This window comes from Bombina bombina, chromosome 2 (assembly GCF_027579735.1).
Source record: "Bombina bombina isolate aBomBom1 chromosome 2, aBomBom1.pri, whole genome shotgun sequence".
Lineage (NCBI taxonomy): Eukaryota > Metazoa > Chordata > Amphibia > Anura > Bombinatoridae > Bombina > Bombina bombina.
The window spans coordinates 379270653-379292117 of record NC_069500.1 but is presented as its reverse complement, the minus strand read 5'-3'; the positions used below and the strand labels follow the sequence as shown (position 1 = coordinate 379292117).

The 21465-nt window shown below is 36.9% G+C and overlaps 1 protein-coding gene across 1 annotated transcript in view; it reads right to left on the bottom strand.

Annotated features, from left to right (window-relative positions):
* Nucleotides 1–21465, bottom strand: part of TMEM132C (transmembrane protein 132C) — a 563570-nt gene that overhangs the window by 243447 nt on the left and 298658 nt on the right. Inside the window, exon 5 of the mRNA XM_053699778.1 lies at nt 13919–14099. Within this exon, the coding sequence (XP_053555753.1) occupies nt 13919–14099 (181 nt within the window). The remainder of the gene's footprint in view (nt 1–13918; nt 14100–21465) is intronic.

Below are 21465 nucleotides of genomic sequence, written 5' to 3'. Positions count from 1 at the left end.
TTACCTAGAGATTGCTCATCGACTCAATCCTCGACAGGCTATATAGGCCTTGTTCTTTTCCCGTTTTACCTTTGTGGTCTCTTATCTTCCTGGTACCAAAAACAAGAAGGCTGATGCCCTTTCCCATCAGTTACCTCACTCTAGTGATTTCTTTGAAGCTCCTATTGAACACATCATACCTCCCTCCTGTGTGGTTGCTCAACTGAATACCACCCTTCTTCAAAGACTGCAACGTGCCAGTCTAGAAAACCTCCTGAAGCCCCCATGGCTTCTGATATCTTTTTTGGACCTATGAACCTACACACTCCTGTGCTATCCTGGGTTTATGATAGTAAACTCTCAGGACATCCTGGTTTGACAAGGACTTTTAAGCGTCTTTACCAACATGTATGGTGGCCTACTATGAAGTTCTGTTGCTGAAAATGTCCTGCCTGACCACTCTGCCTGTTTATCCCTTGAACCTTTGGACTACCTTACTGTTGCCAAACTCTGCCTGCCTGACCATTCTAGTGGTTTCCCCTTGGACTGCTATTTTCTCTATCTATTGCCGTCAAAGGCTATCCTGTTGCTCATCAGTTCTTCAAGTGGTTTTCCCTTTAACCAACTAGCCACTGATTCCCTGCCTGTTGCCGCTAAAGACTATTGTGAGTACCTCTTTTGCAAACTTTAACTTTCTCTGCTCTGGGATATTTCCTTTCATTCCAGTTCGACGCCGGGATAAGAAGACTACTGGCAAGGTTACAGTAGGTCTGATAGTGGAATATCGAGCAATACAGTAAGACTCGCATCCACCACCTCTGTGGTGGTGGATAGCAATCATCCCGATCAGATACGATCGGGAGGGTTGACACCCCCTGCTAGCGGCCAATGTGCAGTGGGCGACATTGCACAAGCATTTTATACAAAATGCTTGTGCAATGATAAATGCCAACAGCTATAGCGGATCATGTCTGCCCGACACTTGATAAATCGTCTCCAATGAATCAATGTTAATTGTGTAACCATATTTAAGTGTATGACTGAAATATTTTGGACTACCATGTGTTATGTGCTCTGCATAGTGTTTTTGTTTTTAGTATTGGTTTCCCCCATTTTGGGTGCTTCTGCAAACTACAGTCATTTCTAAAAGTACTTTGTATATGCATATACATAGTAGAATGCATGCATATACATAGTAGAATAAATATAGCAAAATATGGGACATTATACACTCATTTTTTATTTGCATAAATGCTTTGTAGATGATTTATATAGCCCATAAAGTTTTTTTGTTTTTTTTTAAATGTGTAGTTTTGCTTATTTTTAAATAACATTGCTCTGATTTTCAGACTCCTAACCAAGCCCCAAAGTTTTATGTGAATAACGTCAGCTACCTACTCCAGCTTGCTCCTGTTTGTGTAAAGGGTCTTTTCATATGCAAAAGAAGGGGGAGGGGGAGTGTCTGATATTTCCCACTTGCAGTGGGCTTTCCTGCTACCTTTTCAACAGAGCTAAACTGAGAGCTTCTAAGTAAGTTTTTAAACAGTTTAATACTGGATTTTTATATCAGTATTTGTGCATCTTATTCTTTATAGTAGTGTCTATTACATGCAGTTATATGAAAATGAGTGTATACTGTCCCTTTAATCTATACATGCTCAGTTTTTCAACACAAAATAATTAGAACTTCTAGGCTTTCCAGCTACCTTTTCAACAGAGCTAAACTGAGAGCTTCTAAGTAAGTTTTTAAACAGTTTTATACTGGATTTTTATATCAGTATCTGTGCATCTTATTCTTTATAGTAGTGTCTATTACATGCAGTTATATGAAAATGAGTGTATACTGTCCCTGTAATCTATACATGCATGTGTGGGGTTATCAATCCTTAATAATGTTAAAATCTATATAAGAAGCAATAATGCAGGATAATTTTTAAGAAATTATTTTATAAATAAATCAAAATAAATATATAAGAAATTGTGTGCGAGTGCATGCACGCGTGGACAAATAAAATCAGCGCTCACTTTTCTTAATTATTCTACAGTGTTTTATTGCTCCATTAAAATGAAAGAAAACCTCTTACCTATCAGATTCTTATTTACCCTTCTATTGCCGTTAAAATCAACACCATTGCACCAAATTAAGAAATAAAGGGTTAATCCACTTGTCTCTTTCATATATTTTGTTTTCAAGAAGCTACTTGTAGCTTCAGCGATGTTATTAGACGCATTTCTTTGGTTAATAAAAGAAGAATGAAACATATGGGATTTGTGAAAGGATCTCCACACTATTTTATCCTGTTATATTACTTTCTAAGGCTCCAAACACCATAAACCATATAACCACCCTTTAGAGATGAATCTGCAACCAACTGTAATGTACTAACAAATAATTGATTCTCTGGTATTTTGTTATGAGCAGCAATGGATAGCTAGAGGGATGTCATAGCACGGCTAATGGATACAAATGGACTGAATTTATCAGTAGTTGAAGATACAGGAATTATCCAAGCAATGTCAAATTGGTTCATTTTAAAGATAGACTTGGAAGTGTAATTTGCTAGAAGAAAGACACTGGCACATATTAAAATGCACCAATATAAAGAGATAATGAAAATATTTAATATTATTATTAAATGCAATATCAATTATATTTCACATATGTTATGTGCTTGTGCACACAGGCTTTGTACACAGAGAGTTTCTGTTATTCACAAAAGCAGATAAAGGTCACAAAGTGACCATATAAGAATCAAGTCCCAATTTCTTGAATATCACTGTAACTCAATCATTCCAGGGTACTGCAAAAATGAAAAATATATATATTTATCTTTATTCAGACACAGGAGTATATTTACCAATGTGCGAGCAGACATAAGTAGCGTATCATGTTAAGAATTATAACGTTCAACTGGTCCGTCTGGCATCACGGCTAGTGGGCAGCAATATGCTGTCCACATTTTTTATTGCACAAGCCACTGCATGTGCAGCGCTGCCCCCTGCTCATGCACAGCCAATTGTGCACAAGCAGGGGTTGTCTATCACCCTGGTCTGACAAGTCTGGAGGGATTGCAAATTGCCAGAGCTGGGGTATAGGTTAGGAAGCAGCGGTCATTAGACTGCAGGCGATCCAAAGCTGCATCCGCGACATGTTAAAAGGAGATCATAGTGTCTTGTATATTAAAACATAATATAAACATGATTACAGCTCCAAATAAGTTGTAAATACGAAAACAACAAAAATGCTGTGCTGAATCCTGTAACAATCAAATTGTTATTGCCAAAAAAAATGTGCTAACTAATAATAACTTACATATTCCCATTCACACTGAAATGTATTATTAATTAACAAAACCGTCATTCAAACACGCACTTTAAAAACACTTAAACTATAGCCGTTCCTAATATTTGTGCTCTACATTCAAAATTATTTATATGTGGGTTAATATAAATATAACATTGTAAAATAACGCATACAGTTGCTTGATAAAAATGAACTAAGCTCCTACAATCCGGGAGATACAAATAATATAAGCATTATAATTTGCAAACGTTGGTTAAAAAAAGTTCTTATTAAAAATGACCATTTAAGGTTAAATTGCAAACAAATTAGGGTTTAAAAATATCAAAATATAGGCAGAAAGATATAGCTATAGTAAGCTGTTAAACAGAGACAACTCTCAGTTGAGACCCCTGATGCATATTTCACAATAGCGCTTCCTCAGAGGGGGAGCGTGCCAATGCTGTTTCAGTTTATTTATGTATATGCAAATCCTACACTCTGAGATCAGTTGGATCCTACTTGTGACACTGTTAAACTTTATTGGCTTGTACCACTGTCTATCGTCGATTGGTGACCAATCAAGAAACATTAACCACGTGGCATTACTCTGTTTCGTCATAGCCAATCATAATATTATATTACTTCCTGTTCTATTTTCATTGGCTGATGATTGTTTACACAAGTTCTTGTTCCACATGGATGTAATGTTATATTAGTAACTTAATGTGTTGCAGTTTTAATGTTAAACAATTGCTGTAACAGGATCGGTTAATGAAAATGAGTAAAAGAGTTAAAAATGTTTTGGTAAAACAAGTATATTTTGAAAATGCTTCTATTTAAAATTGAAATGCAAACAAAGATATTTAAAATGCACATCTTGAATATGATGTCTCTTTAATGAATAACAAAATTACCGTTTGTTGGATTTTTACAGTGATTAGCTTAAATCTAAAACAACAAAGCACAGAGTAAACCTTAACATTGCTCCATCCAACTAGGGACACTGCCTTTGAGGCAGATTTTATTCCAGCTCAAAAGCTTAGCAGTATTTTTCTACAAAAACCTCTGTTTAAGACTATTGGGATTTGATATATTATATGGTAAGCTTTAAAACTGAGTGGAATCAACCTCTCTGTTGCAAAAATTTCAGCCACATACATTTGCATAATTAAATATGGAACAGTCTTCTGAAACTTAAAGTTATGGTACACTTTCCCCTTTGTAAAAACAGATCTGGAATGTAAGTGATATTTTAGATAGAGTTTAATTCATCAATTGTAATTAAGATACACTTTAACTTAATTTTCAATGTAGCACAGAAATTCAAATACCCTGCGCTCCAGCTGCCCACTTGTGTGAGTGACATATGGCTAGAGCGTCAATTGGAGAACAGTTCAATCCATTAGCTCATAAAAAAAAATAGTTTTGAAGTGGGAGGCCGGAGCGCGAGGTATCTGAATTTCAGCACTACATTTAAAAGTAAATTGTGTATCTTCAGTACAACTGATTAATTAAACGCCATCTAAAATATCGCTAACATTCCTGATCTGTTCATACAAAGGGGAAAGTTTGCCATCACTTTAAGCTGTTACTATTGATTAAAAATGTATTTAAGGGGATACTAAAAACAAATGTTTTCTTTCATGATTCAGATGGAACGTGCAATTTTAAGCAACTTTCTAATTTACTCCTATTATCAATTTGTATTTGTTTTTGGTATCTTTATTTGAAAAAGCAGGGTTGAAAGCTTAGGAGCCAGCTAATTTTTAATTCAGCATCCTGGATAAAGCTTGCTGATTGGTGGCTACATTTTGCCACTAATCAGGAAGCTGTACCCAGGTGCTAAACCTAAAATGGGTCAGCTCCTAAGCTTTAATTACTGCTTTTCAAATAAACATATGAAGAGAACAAAGAAAATTTGATAAGAATAAATTTAAAAGTTGTTTAAAATTGCACGTTCCATCCGAATCATGAAAGAAAAAAAATTGGGTTCAGTATCCCTTTAATAACGGAGTATTTTATATAAAGGAGACCTTCCAGGCATATCTAGGTCTTATTTTTATTCTATTGACTATGTTAAACAGAAATTTAAACACACTCGCCTAGATTAAGAGTCTTGCTTTAGCTTTAAAAAGCAGCGTTGAGAGGTCCCAACGCTGCTTTTTAACGCCCGCTGGAATTACGAGTCTTGCAGGTACAGGTGTACCGCTCAATTTTTTGACGCAACTCGAAAATACTGCAAATCCACTTACGTCAATTGCGTATCCTATATTTTCAATGGGATTTTCCTAATGCCAGTATTACGAGTCGTCCTAAAAGTGAGCGGTAGACCCTCTCCTGTCAAGACTGGTACCGCATTTGAAAGTCAGTAGTTAAGAGTTTTATGGGCTAACGTTGTAGTATAAAACTCTTAACTAAAGTGCTAAAAAGTACACTAACACCCATAAACTACCTATTAACCCCTAAATCGAGCCCCCCCCCCCACATCGCAAACACTAAAAGAAAAATTTTAACCCCTAATCTGCCGAACCGGACATCGCCGCCACTTTAATAAATAAAAAAAAATATTAACCCCTAAACCGCCGCACTCCCACCTCGCAAACATTAGTTAAATTTTATTAACCCCTAATCTGCCGTCCCTAACATCGCCGCCACCTACCTACATTTATTAACCCCTAATATGCCGCTCACAACGTCGCCACCACTATATTAAATGTATTGACCTCTAAATCTAAATCTAACCCTAACACCCCCCTAACTTAAATATAATTTAAATAAATCTAAATAAAATTACTATAATTAACTAAATTATTCCTATTTAAAACTAAATACTTACCTATAAAATAAACCCTAAGACAGCTACAATATAACTAATAGTTATATTGTAGCTATCTCAGGGTTTATTTTTATTTTACAGGCAACTTTGTATTTATTTTAACTAGGTACAATAGTTATTAAATAGATATTAACTATTTAATAACTACCTAGCTAAAATAAGTACAAATTTACCTGTAAAATAAAACCTAACCTAAGTTACAATTATACCTAACACTACACTATAATTAAATTAATTACCTAAATTAAATTAAATTAATTACAATTAAATAAAATAAACTCAATCAGCCAATAGGATTGAGCTTGCATTCAATTGGCTGTTCCAATCAGCCAATAGAATGTGAGCTCAATCATATTGGCTGATTAGATCAGCCAATAGGATTCAACTTTAATCCTATTGGCTGATTGCATCAGTCAATAGTATTTGTTCTACCTTAATTCCGATTGGCTGATAGAATTCTATCAGCCAATTAGAATTGAAGGGATGCCATCTTGGATGACGTCACTTAAAGGCACCGTCATTTAGTCGTTGGATGAAGAAAGAAGAGGATGCTCCGTGTCGGATGTCTTGAAGATGGACCCGCTCCGCTCCAGATGGATGAAGATGGAAGATGCCATCTGGATAAAGACTTGGATGAAGACTTCTGCCCGTCTGGAAGACCACTTTGCCCGGCTTCGTTGAGGACTTCGGCCCGGTTGGGTGAAGACGTCTCAAGATAGGGTGATCTTCAAGGGGTTAGTGTTAAGTTTTATTAAGGGGGCATTGGGTGGGTTTTAGAGTAGGGTTGGGTGTGTGGGTGGTGGGTTTTAATGTTGGGGGGGTATTGTATTTTTTTTTACAGGTTAAAGGGCTGATTACTTTGAGGCAATGCCCCGCAAAAAGCCCTTTTACAATTTAGTATAGGGTAGGGATTTTTATTATTTTGGGGTGCTTTTTTATTTTATTAGGGGGATTAGATTAAGTGTAATTAGTTTAAAAAACTTGTAATTATTTTATTATTTTCTTTAATTTAGTGTTTGTTTGTTTGTTTGTTTGTACTTTAGATAATGTTACTTAATTGTATTTAATTGTAGTTAATTTAGGGAATTAATTTAATTTAATTATAGTGTAGTGTTAGGTGTAATTGTAACTTAGGTTAGGTTTTATTTTACAGGTAAATTTGTATTTATTTTAACTAGGTAGTTATTAAATATTTAATAACTATTTAATAACTAGTGTACCTAGTTTAAATAAATACAAAGTTGCCTGTAAAATAAAAATAAACCCTATTAGTTACCTACTATAACTACTATTAGTTATATTGTAGCAAGCTAAGGGTTTATTTTATAGGTAAGTATTTAGTTTTAAATAGTAATTATTTAGTTAATTGTAGTAATTTTATTTAGATTTATTTAAGTATATTTAAGTTAGGGGGTGATAGGGTTAGACTTAGATTTAGGGGTTAATATATTTATTATAGTGGTGGTGACGTTGGGGGCGGCAGATTAGGGGTTAATAAATGTAGTTAGGTTGTGGCAACATTGGGGGCGGCATATTAGGGGTTAATAAATATAATGTAGGTGTCAGCGATGTTGGGGGCAGCAGATTAGGAGTTCATAAGTATAATGTAGGTGGCGTCGGTGTCCGGTGCAGAAGATTAGGGGTTAATAATATAATGCAGGTGACGGCGATGTCGGGGTCGGCAGATTAGGGGTTAATAAATGTATGATTAGGGGTGTTTAGACTCGGGGGTTCATGTTAGGGTGTTAGGTGTAGACATAAAATGTATTTCCCCATAGGAATCAATGTGGCTGCGTTAGAAGCTGAATGCTACTTTTTTACAGGTGTTAGGTTTTTTTTCAGCCAGCTCTCCCCCATTGATTCGTATGGGGAAATCGCGCGCAAGCACGTTTAGCCAGCTCACCGCTACAGGTGGTATTACAGTGAGATGTGGAGCTAAATTTTGCTCTCCGCTCACTTTTTCTATTGGCTGTTCCAATCAGCCAATAGAATGCAAGGTCAATTCTATTGACTGATTGCATCAGCCAATAGGATTTTTCCTACCTTAATTCCGATTGGCTGATAGAATTCTATCAGCCAATCGGAATTCAAGGGACGCCATCTTGGATGACATCATTTAAAGGACCAGTCATTCAGTCGTCGGCCGTCGGATGAAGAGGATGCTCCGCGTCAGAGTGTCTTGAAGATGGACCCGCTCCACTCCGGAAGGATGAAGATAGAAGATGCCGCCTGGATGAAGACTTCTGCCAGTCTGGAGGTCCTCTTCTGCCCGGATAGGATGAAGACTTCGGACCCTCTGGAGGACCACTTGTGCCCGGGTGGGTGAAGACGGCTCAAGGTAGGGTGATCTTCAGGGGGTTAGTGTTAGGTTTTTTAAGGGGGTTTGGGTGGGTTTTAGAGTAGGGTTAGGTGTGTGGGTGGTGGGTTTTAATGTTGGGGGGGTTGTATTTCTTTTTTTACAGGTAAAAGAGCTGATTACTTTGGGGCAATGCCCCGCAAAAGGCCCTTTTAAGGGCAATTTGTAATTTAGTGTAGGCTTAGATTAGGTGTAATTAGTTTAAACTTCTTGTAATTTTTTTTTATTTTCTGTAATTTAGTGCTTGTTGTTTTTTGTACTTTAGTTTATTTAATTTAATTGTAAGTAATTTTAGGTAGTTTAGGGAATTAATTTAATGATAGTGTAGTGTTAGGTGTAAATGTAACTTAGGTTAGGATTTATTTTACAGGTAACTTTGTATTTATTTTAGCTAAGTAGTTATAAAATAGTTAATAACTATTTAATAACTATTCTACCTAGTTAAAATAAATACAAACTTGCCTGTGAAATAAAAATAACCCTAAGATAGCTACAATGTAACTATTAGCTATATTGTAGCTAGCTTAGGGTTTATTTTATAGGTAATTTTTTAAATAGGAATAATTTAGTTAATAATAGTAAATTTATTTAGATTTATTTAAATAATATTTAAGTTAGAGGGGGTGTTAGGGTTAGGGTTAGACTTAGGTTTAGGGGTTAATAAAATAAATATAGTGGCGGCGGTGAAAGGGGGGGCAGATTAGGGGTTAATAAATATAATGTAGGTGGCGGCGGGGTCCGGGAGAGGCAGTTTAGGGGTTAAGCATTTTTTTATTTAGTTGCGGCGGGGTCCGGGAGCAGCAGTTTAGGGGTTAATACATTTATTAGAGTTGTGGCGTGGTCCGGGAGCAGCGGTTTAGGGGTTAATAAGTATAATGTAGGTGGCAGGGGTGTAGGTGGGGCAGATTAGGGGTGTTTAGACTCGGGGTACATGTTAGGGTGTTAGGTGTAGACATTTCCCATTGGAATCAATGGGATATCGGGCAGCAGCGAACATTGATTCCTATGGCATCTGCCTCCAGGGCCTCGGATTGAAAACCAGGTACGCTGGGCCGAAATAGTGGCGAGCGTACCTGGTAGAATCTTGATAACTAGCAAAAGTAGTCAGATTGTGTCGAACTTGCGTTCGGAACATCTGGAGTGACGTAAGCATTGATCTGTGTCGGACTGAGTCCGGTGGATCGTATGTTACGTCACTATATTCTACTTTTGCCGGTCTCTAGCCTTTGATAACTAAGGCGAATCAGGCTCGCCACAAATACGCCGCGGAATTCCAGCGTATTTGCGGTTGACAGCTTGATAAATAGAGGCCCAAGTGTAAACAACAATATTGTATGACACTCAGGCAATATTTACAAATTATGCATGCAACCTAAAAAGGTAGTTTTATATAATGTTTAGTACTTTTATATACATAGTACCATCAGAGAGATAGTACAATACTGTAATCAGAAAGTTTATAGTTGTTTTAAATAAATTTAGTCTATCATTTGCTTTCAGAACAAAAAAACCAAAGGCACAGACAGAGAAGATTGTGATATAGTGGCAGGGAATTTTTTTTTTTTTTTTTTTAAATATTATAGTTAATAAATATTTATGGAAAAGTATGGATTTTAGAATTCCTGATTTCAGGATTTGTATATTTACAGCATCTGGTAAATTTCTTTAAAGGATGTTTCTATAAAGGATACACTACAATAGGGCACACAAAAAAAATATTTAATAATGTCTAAAACAAATAAATTAAGTATTTAAATAAGAAGACCCTGTAAAAAATGTATTGTTTAATCACATAAAAAATTGTAAAGAGACTATATTGCAAAAATGATATTTTATGGAAAAATTACAAAAAAACAAAACCCCCACTGTTTAATGCATACAGTAGAAAATGTAATAAAACTACAATTCATATGCAAAAAATATGTGTATGAACGTCAAACACCTAAATTACGAGTTTTGCGGTAAGATGAAAAAGGAGCGTTAACAGGTCCTAACGCTGCTTTTTTACGCCCGCTGCTATTACGAGTCTTGCAGGTATAGGTGTACCGCACACTTTTTTGGCCTTACCGCAAACCAACTTACGTAAATTCCGTAAAGGCTTTTTTCTATGGGACTTCCATAGCGCCGGTAAACCCTCTGCCGCCAAGATTCCTAACGCATTTTAAAGTCAATAGTTATGAGTTTTACACTACAAAGCTGTAGCATAAAACTCATAATTAAAGTGCTAAAAAGTACACTAACACCCATAAACTACCTATTAACACATAAACCCAGGCCCTCCCGCATCGCAAAAACTAAAATAAAATTATTAACCCATAATCTGCCGCTCCGGACATTGCGCCACTAGAATAAACATATTAAGCCATAAACCGCTGCACTCCCGCATCGCAAACACTAGTTAAATATTATTAACCCCTAATCTGCCGCCCCTAACATCGCTGCCACCTACATTATACTTATTAAACCCTAATCTGCCATCCCCAATGTCGCCGCTACTATTCTAAATTTATTAACCCTTTAAACCTAAGTCTAACCCTAACACCCCCTAACTTAAAGGGCCATAATACCCAAATGTTTAAACACTTGAAAGTGATGCAGCATAGCTGTAAAAAGCTGACTAGAAAATATCTCCTGAACATCTCTATGTAAAAAAAGAAAGATATTTTACCTCAAAAGTTCCTCAGTAGCCACCTCCCATTGTAAAGGATTTCTAAGCAGCATTTTAGTGTGTCTGTCCTGGGACATCTGAAGGGATGAGCATTGTGCACTCTCATCTTATTTAACCAATCAGGTAAAGGAAGTTTACAATGAAATCTCATGAGAGTCAAGTCAAATCTCATGAGATCACAGTAAAAGTTCATGACCTCAGCACTGCTGATGCTGATTGGCTGCTGTTCATTTCTTCATTTTTTTTAATTTTTTTACCTGCAGCTGGGAGCAGTTGAGTATAACTTTTTACACAGAACTTACTCTGCTGAGCTGAGGAGATTGTGAGGTAAAATATCTTCCTTTTTTACATAGAGATGCTCAGGTGATATTTTCCTGTCAGCTTTTTACAGTTATACTGCATCAGTTTCAAGTGATTTAGCATATGATTATTATGTCCCTTTAAATATAATTAAAGTATATATAAATACAATTCCTATCATTACCTAAATTATTCCTATTTAAAACTAAATACTTACCTGTAAAATAAACCCTAAACTACCTACAATATAACTAATAGTTACATTGTAGCTAGCTTAGGGTTTATTTTTATTTTACAGGCAAATTTGTATTTATTTTAACTAGGTAGAATAGTTACTAAATAGTTATTAACTACCTAGCTAAAATAAATACAAATTTACCTGTAAAATAAAACCTAACCTAAGTTACATTAACACCTAACACTACACTACAATTAAATAACTTACATAAATTAAATACAATTAAATAAATTAAATACAAATAGCTAAATTAAAAAAAACACACTAAATTACAGAAAATAAGATATTTAAACTAATTACACCTAATCTAAAAGCCCTATAAAAATTTATTTTTAAATAGGAATAATTTAGTTAATGATAATAATTTTATTTAGATTTAATTAAATTATATTTAATTTAGGGGGTGTTGGGGTTAGGGTTAGACTTAGGTTTGAGGTTAATAAATTTAGAATAGTGGCGGCGACGCTGGGGGCGGCAGATTAGGGGTCAATAAATGTAGGTAGGTTGCGGCGACATTGGGGAGGGAGATTATAATGTAGGTGTCGGCGATGTTGGGGGCAGCAGATTAGCGGTTCATAAGTATAATGTAGGTGGCGGAGATGTCCGAAGCGGCAGATTAGGTATTAATAAGTATAATGCAGGTGTTTGCGATGTCGGGGGCGGCAGATTAGGGGTTAATAAGTGTAAGATTAGGGGTGTTTAGACTCGGGGTTCATGTTAGGGTGTTAGGTGTAAACATAACTTTAGTTCCCCATAGGAATCAATGTGGCTGCCTTATGGAGCTTTACGCTGCTTTATTACAGGTATTAGACTTTTTCTCAGCCGGCTCTCCCCATTGATGTCTATGGGGAACTCGTGCACGAGCATGTACAACCAGCTCACTTGCTTTACGCTCACTTCTTGCCTTTTAACGCCGGGTTTATAAAAACCAAAACCATAATACCAGTGCTGCAGGGAAGGGAGTGGTGAGAATAAACTGCACTTTAGCACCGCACCCCTCATAACGCAAGACTCGTAATCTACCCAAAAGTTTTTGTGTTTCTCAATGTAAAATGAGATTCCCTGCTTATGGGCTAAACAGGGGCGTTCCATGTTGTACCTAAATATTATCTGTCAGTTTATCTAAACATTTTTCCCCTACAAATCATTTTTATGTTTTATTTAACAAATAATGGTGAGATTTTGTCATAATACCCAAACCACGTATTACCTTCATTGAAAAACACATGCATATGAAAACAGAGCAGTAATTTACTGTACGCTGAGAACAGACTACTACGATTTGCATTGGCTGCAGTATTTATTAAAGAGTGCCCCCTGGTGAGATTTTGGGGCCTATGGCCCATAGTTATCAAGGTCTGTCGGACCTGATCCGACAGTGCGGATCAGGTCCGAAAGACCTCGCTGAATACGGCGAGCAATACGCTCGCCGTATTCAGCATTGAACCAGCAGCTCACAAGAGCTGCTGGTGCAACGCCGCCCCCTGCAGACTCGCGGCCAGCAGGGGGTGTCAATCAACCCGATCGTACTCGATCGGGTTGATTTCCGGTGATGTCTGTCCGCTGCTTCATAACTGCTGTTTCTGGCGAGCCTGCAGGCTCGCCAGAAACACGGGGCATCAAGCTCCATTCGGAGCTTGATAAATATGCCCCTATGTCTCAACTCTTCAACCAGTAGAGTGTAAGCTCTTTGGAGTAGTACCATCTTCTTTTATTCACTTTCTTTATTTAGCCAGTTTTAAGTATCTGTATTTTGTTACTATGAATTGGTATCAATGTGTACCCCTAATCATTTACCCAGTGCTAAATAAAATAATAATAATAACTTACAAGATTACTTACTTACATCTGCTATCATGTGCTAGCATTACTCTGTTTTCACTGTGGCTGAGTTCTGGCTGCCAGTAATACACATTTTCACAGTTTTATAGCGTTCAGGAACTGCACCATTAGTAACATAACTCAGTTTTATTTGGTTATCAAGCTACACACTATTTTAGCTTGCTGCAAGTGTTGATGACCTTTTCCCAAGTCTGTAACTATTTCTTAGACTGTCTGGTGATTCTGATATCTCTGTGTAACTTGTCACTAGTCTGCCTTATAGTCATGCTGATAATATAACAATAATCATTGCACACATTTTTTTTGTGTCCAATTCGCTCATACTTTCCTGACAAACCATCTTCAGTAGTTGTCCAATTTTAGATTAGCAGTTATATAAAAAAAATCATTCTTTTAGACCAAATGTATATTCTTACCATGGATAGAGGCACAATTCCAACAAGGTCTTTCTGGCTGATGAAGATTTCTGATAGGATAATGTCAGTTGTGCTTTTCCCAGGATACTCAACCTGCCATGAGATAGGCTGTGTTCCAGACAGACTGCTGAAACTGGTAATCTCAAAGTTCATCTGTACAACCTCATTAAACAGGTTATTTCTAAAATAAAAAAATATATAAAAAAAATGTTAAATTGATATTGCACATTCATAAATGCTGCATTCTACAAATTATTATATACGTACTTTTTGTTCTAACAAGCAGCAAGTGAATGATTATTTTACATATACAGAGTGTGCCCTATTTTGATTACTGTATTATTTTCAAATGTACTTTCTTCACTTTGAGTCTAATAATCTCAGAAATAATAAATAAATAAATTGCATAGTGACAAAGTCCAATTACATGAAAAATAGCCCAATGACTTAACAAAAGTCACATATCTAAAACAAATGTTTTAAAAAGGGTCAAAAAGGTATATGGCATATGGCAATGTGTTTGGCTGGAAAGGACTCCAATGTGTGTATAAATAATCTATATTATACGCATGCTATTTCCAGTGCGCAAAAACCTGATATCGCTCACGCACATTAGTTAGCGTGCAATTTTTAATCTAGACCAATATATGTGGGTTTCTCCAATAGGGCTTAAATGTGAGCAGCATCTTAAAGGGACACTGAACCCAATTTTTTTCCTTTGTAATTCAGAAAGAGCATGCAATTTTAAGCAACTTTCTAATTTACTCCTATTATCAATTTTCTTTGTTCTCTTGCTATCATTATTTGAAAAAGAAGGCATCTAAGCTTTTTTTTGGTTTCAGTACTCTGGACAGCACTTTTTTATTGGTGGATGAATTTATCCACCAATCAGCAAGGACAACCCAGGTTGTTCACCAAAAATGGGCCGGCATCTAAACTTACATTCTTGCATTTCAAATAAAGATACCAAGAGAATGAAGAAAATTTGATAATAGGAGTAAATTAGAAAGTTGCTTAAAATTTCATGCTCAATCTGAATCATGAAAGAAAAAATTTGGGTACAGTGTCCCTTTAAACTGCAAAACAGCTCAGCACAGTGGTGGAAATGATTCCGCTAAGGGGTTAAAACTTGCATGCTCTAATTAAATAATGAAAAAAAAAATTTGGATTACATGTCCCTTTAAAGCAGGGGTGTCAAACTAATTTGAGTCGCACAACATTTTCCATACAAGTGCAACTCACGTGGGCCGCACACTACCTACATATCTTGCCATTGCGTTTGCTATAACTGCATACCTTTAAAAAGATTGTGTGATTTGGTTGCTCTCCCACTGAATTTCATACTTTTTTTCTCTAACAGCCCTGTTCTGAGCGCGCTCACAGTTTAGCATAGACATGCGCATAGTATAACATTTCCTCTGCATTATAAACAGTGGATCACAATGCTGACAGGATAGCGACCCACTGTTTATATTGTGATAGACATACATACCTGTTGTATATAATATAAATAAATACATATAAAATATATATTTATCAAATATAAAGTATGTCATTGTAGATAAAGAGAAACGTATGGAAATGAATGGGCAAAAATAATGCGTAAAATCAGTGCTGCCATAATAATGAACACATATAAAGAAGTGCTGCATGTGTCAAATCATTATGCACTTACAGTGGGGCAAAAAAGTATTTAGTCAGCCACCAATTGTGCAAGTTCTCCCACTTAAGAAGATGAGAGAGGCCTGTAATTTTCATCAAAGGTATACCTCAACTATGAGAGACAAAATGTGGAAACAAATCCAGACAATCACATTATCTGATTTGGAAAGAATTTATTTGCATATTATGGTGGAAAATAAGTATTTGGTCACCTACAAACAAGCAAGATTTCTGGCTCTCTCAGACCTGTATCTTCTTCTTTTAGAGGCTCATCTGTCCTCCACTCATTACCTGTATTAATGGCACCTGTTTGAACTTGTTATCAGTATAAAATACACCTGTCCACAACCTTAAACAGTCACACTCCAAACTCCACTATGGTGAAGACCAAAGAGCTGTTGAAGGACGCTAGAAACAAAATTGTAGACCTGCACTAGGCTGGGAAGACTGAATCTGCAATAGGCAAGCAGCTTGGTGTGAAGAAATCAACTGTGGGAGCAATAATTAGAAAATGGAAGACATACAAGACCACTGATAATTTCCCTTGATCTGGGGCTCCACGCAAGATCTCACCCCGTGGGGTCAAAATGATCACAAGAATGGTGAGCAAACATCCCAGAACCACTCGGGGGGACCTGCAGAGAGCTGGCTACCATAAGTAACACACTATGCTGCCAGGGACTCAGATCCTGCAGTGCCAGACATGTCCCCCTGCTTAAGCCAGTACATGTCCAGGCCCGTCTGAAGTATGCTAGAGAGCATTTGGATGATCCAGAAGCGGATTGGGAGAATGCCATATGATCAGATGAAACCAAAGTAGAACTGTTTGGTAGAAACACATGTTTGGAGGAGAGAGAATGCTGAGTTGCAACCAAAGAACACCATACCTACTGTGAAGCATGGGGGTGGCATGGGGGTGGCAACATCATGCTTTGGGACTGTTTCTCTGCAAAGGGAACAGGAAAAATTATCCGTGTACATGAAAGAATAAATGGGGCCATGTATCGTGAGATTTTGAGTGCAAACCTCCTTCCATCAGCAAGGGCATTGAAGATGAAATGTGGCTGAGTCTTTCAGCATGACAATGATCCCAAACACACCACCCATGAAATGAAGGAGTGGCTTCGTAAGAAGCATTTCAAGGTCCTGGAGTGGCCTAGCCAGTCTCCAGATCTCAACCCCATAGAAAACCTTTGGAGGGAGTTGAAAGTCTGTGTTGCCCAGCGACAGCCCCAAAACATCACTGCTCTAGAGGAGATCTGCATGCAGGAATGGGCCAACATACCAGCAACAGTGTGTGACAACCTTGTGAAGACTTACAGAAAACGTTTGACCTCTGTCATTGCCAACAAAGGATATATAACAAAGTATTGAGATGAACTTTTGATATTGACCAAATACTTATTTTCCACCATAATGTGATTGTCTGGATTTGTTTCCACATTTTGTCTCTCATAGTTGAGGTATACCTATGATGAAAATTACAGGCCTCTCTCCTCTTCTTAAGTGGGAGAACTTGCACAAATGGTGGCTGACTAAATACTTTTTTGCCCCACTGTATCTGTGTTTGCCTATTTTTTTAAAAAAACAATGTTACAGTGGTTTGAATGATCTCGCTATCATAGTGCAGCTGCTCACTATACAACAAGTGAATCGCAATGGCAGAACAAAGGTATACAGTCATTATAATGGAGAGCTGAATGTAAGTACTCTTTAAGTAATAAGAATATATTTTTCATATATTATTTTTCAGAGGATCACCAATAGAGGAAAACAGCACCAAACCAACCAAGTACTCAATGCCCTAAATGAGACAAGCAAAAATAAAACCGCCAGAATATATATAACAATGAGTTAGCATAACATTGTCATGTCCAATGCAGAAAGCTAAACTTATTGTACACACCAATTTACACTGTCCAATCAGGAAATCATAAAAAAAAACAAAAAAACATCCAGATAACATTCATATTGATCCTTTCTATGCTAGACGGAATGTCTATACATGTTTTTGCAGATGATGGGGCTGATTTATCATGCCCCTTATGTATCTTAATGCATCTGTTTCCGCGCGAGCCTTCAGGATCCCCGGAAACAGGAGTTAGGAAGCAACAGTCTTAAGACCGCTGCTCATTAACTCGTCTGCCACCTCTGAGGCGGTGGACAGCAATCAGCCCAATCGGATATGATCGGGTTGATTGACACCCTCTGCTAGCAGCCGATTGGCCGCAAATGTGCAAGGGAAGGCATTGCACAAGCATTTCACTAGAAATGCTTGTGCAGTGATAAATGCTGACAGCGGATGCTACAGCGGCTCATGTCCGTCAGCACATTGTTAAATCTGCCCCGATAACTCCTTCAGAGATCAGATCTCATTTTTTTATGGCAAATTGAGCTATTTGCTCCTGCTGTATGCTTGTTGTTCTTATCTTCATCTGACTTGAGACAAATGAAATGATTCCAGCTTAGTGAGTTTGCATCTATTGTGATCTTTTGTTCTGCTGCACATATAGATTTTGCGTCATTCTATATGTTCTGAGTTTTGGTGCCATCCCTCCCTTTTCTGTGTCAGTGCTTATTTGTCTTGAAGTGTGCCTGCTTCATTTTGTTTGCACAACACTGATATCGGCTCCCTGCCTTGATTTTCTGATTACCTGACTTTAATTTCACATACTAATTTGGCACATCTGCTTACTTACTGTTTCCAAGTGCTACTGATTTATGGCACTTCAAAAAATCAGTTAAATGAAGTAGTCCCAAAGTAATTGTTTCCTTTTTATTATTCAGGAACAGCAGGTTTGTGTTCTATCCAAAAACAGCATTTGGTTTGTATCCCATTCATACTTTACTTATGTTAAAAACATACACGGCACATTTATTCCTGGATGTGCAGCTCCTTGTTAGTATACCATTTTGCATAAGGGATGACAATTCACTATTATAAAATTCTGCAACTTAAAGTACTAGTTTAATATCAGTGGTCTCGTATTTGAATCCTACCTGAAAATTGTAGAGAAGCTTTACAAAGATGGTGCAGACACTGCACCTGGAATAGAGTACACTTCTTCTGGGGAAGTACAAAAGTCACATGAAACTTAAAAGGACAGTATACACCAATTTCATATAGCTGCATGTAAAATGCACTACTGTAAAGAAGAATATGCACAGATATTGATATAAAAATCCAGTATAAAACATTTTCAAACTGTTGATGAGGTTAGGCTGGGACACCCACTGAAAGGGGCTAAGAAAGCAGGAAGAGCCGAAACCCCCCCCCCTCCCCTGCATATGAAAAAACACATTAAACAAACTGAAGAAAGCAGGAATCTGTAGACTTCAGTATACTTTAAAAAATGTGGGCCTTGGTTAGGAGTCTGAAAATCAGCACAATGTTAAAAAGTAGCAAATTACAAAAACAATACTAGATCGGCTATATAAATGGATCACATACAAAACATTTATGCAAAGAAAAATCTAGTGTACAATGTCCCTTAAAATTTAGACATGGCTGTTTTTTGTGGATACTAACAACCATGAAATGGATGATGAAGAGCATGTAGTTAAAAATAACTCTTATTTCAGGATAAGATCTACGTAAGTTGAATTCATATTCAAGCTCAATACTAATCACTCCACACCAGGAAGCAGCCACTATAGCCCAATTATGCCTTTCAAAGAGAAGAACTTTCCTGAAGTATATCAGTCTGATCCCATCTAAGTAGTACGGTCCAAACCCAAAATACCAGACAATGTGCTTCTGAATGAAGAACATGGCAGCTCCAAGCAATCATTCTGGTTGAGCATTTCTCTCTCTTTGTATATTTGTATTATGACCCTGAGGAAAGTCTCCCTAATGGTGATGAGGGACACCAGATGTGGACTCCTTGCCAATGGGCCTAGGGGGATATGGCAGCACCGCACGGACAAGACCCAAGGAAGGCCAAAAGATCTTCTATGGTTGTAATGTAAGCAAATGCATCACAGTCAATCAGTGATTGTACGGGTGTTTACTCATTAGAATTTTTGGGTTTGGGAATTTCTATACTAAAGTGACACATACATAGATAATATTTAATTACAACCTATTACTATTTGATAAAATAAGGTCATACATATTTCAAAGAATTGTAATCTACAAATTCACAACACAGACTAGTGTTTGTTCATGAATAATATCACTATAACATACATATCTCCAACACTATATTTAAAGTGAAGGTCAATTTAGATGAATTGGTGCCCGGTTTTTAATAATCCTATTAAAAACTAGGGTACTTTAATTCATAAAAAATAACATTTCATTTGTTTTCTTCAAAAACTTACCTTTTAATCCTGACAGCCGCTCCAGCAATTCCCCCGGCCGTCGGAAGCCTCTTCATACATCAGAAATTACGAATCCGGCTTTCTCCAATCACGGCTCCCCCCCCAGGGGAATCATGGCCTGAGGCAACGCCGTGATTGGAGGCAGTTGGATTCATAATTTTGGAACCGCGAAGAGGGCTTGCGACGGACGGAGGAAGCGCTGCAGCGGCTGTCAGGATTAAAAGGTACGTTTTTGAAGAAAATGACTGAAATGTCAATTTTGATTAATTAAAGTGCTCTTGTTTTTAATAGGATTATTAAAAACGGGGCACTGATTCATCAAAATTTACCTTTTTTTTTGTTAGACATTCAGAAGGCAGAAAACAATACAGAAAACACAAGACACTTAGCATTGTACATCATCCATCTTTCAATTCAGTCTTTACTTTGTTCCTTAGTAACGTAATAAATATAATTTCTGTTTGTTCTATGTTTCAAAGATGTTTTATACAGAACTTAAGCACATTCTCTATGAGCTGAAAATAGTCAACATTTTTGCAATACGGGTTTATAAAATCTTCGTCTGTAGATTGTCAACTAGAATTTACAACATGAAATAAATATAATATTTGGGAATCAAACACCCTCCCCACCTCATGCATTTGGATTGTTAAGTATACATGCCAAATGTTTTGAAGTCTATAAAACTTAAGTTCAAGATGTTATAAACAAGCCTTTAAAAAAAAAAAATTGTGCTGTTATGTGGCTGGATATAAGCTGAAGTTAATACAAATCACTCCAAATTCTATAATCGTCTTGCAGACACCAGAGGATGGATGGTACCCTTGGCATTCGAGCTGCTAGCAATGTGCTTTTTGGCTTTCAAAATACTGCTGTTACCTTGATTCACAATCTCTGGAAAAGCAGATATTTTCTCAGCCTGCCATAAAGCGCTTGATGCATGTATTCTGTCTGTGATTGAATACGTACATTTCTACAGGTGTTAAATATGGAAGAGGATCACCATGGTATGTTAGCCTTGTTAGGGGAACCCGTGGAATAATAATTATTTTATACTGCTCATGAAACTCTTATCATGAGACGGAGGGAAACATAACTAACATAATAGATGCATAACCGGAAGAAAATGTATAAACAACTGTGTAACTTTTGCTTCCATTTGTGCCTTTACAAGTAGTTAAATGTATCTATTAGCAAACGTGAGCTGTTCCATATGTACCACGTGAAATCCAATTAAGCTCTCAGAGGTTGCGAAAAAATGTTTACCTTAAAGGGACATTCCGGTCAAAATTTAATTGCACATAGATGAATTATATCATTGAACAGAACCATTTGCAAAATACATGTATTGGCAAAAAAAGCTTCTAGTAAAAGTTATCACTGTTTTAGTGTTAACATTTTTCTCTTCATGTGCATGTGAACCATAGCTAGATATTCTCAGTAAACCAGTGTTTTAAATACTGCAGCTGCACAGAGCACCAGTGGGACTTGTATCATGTCAGCAATTAAACAAATTGGGTCATTACCAGATGTTAAAAGCACCTTAAGCTCTCTGAGCAAGT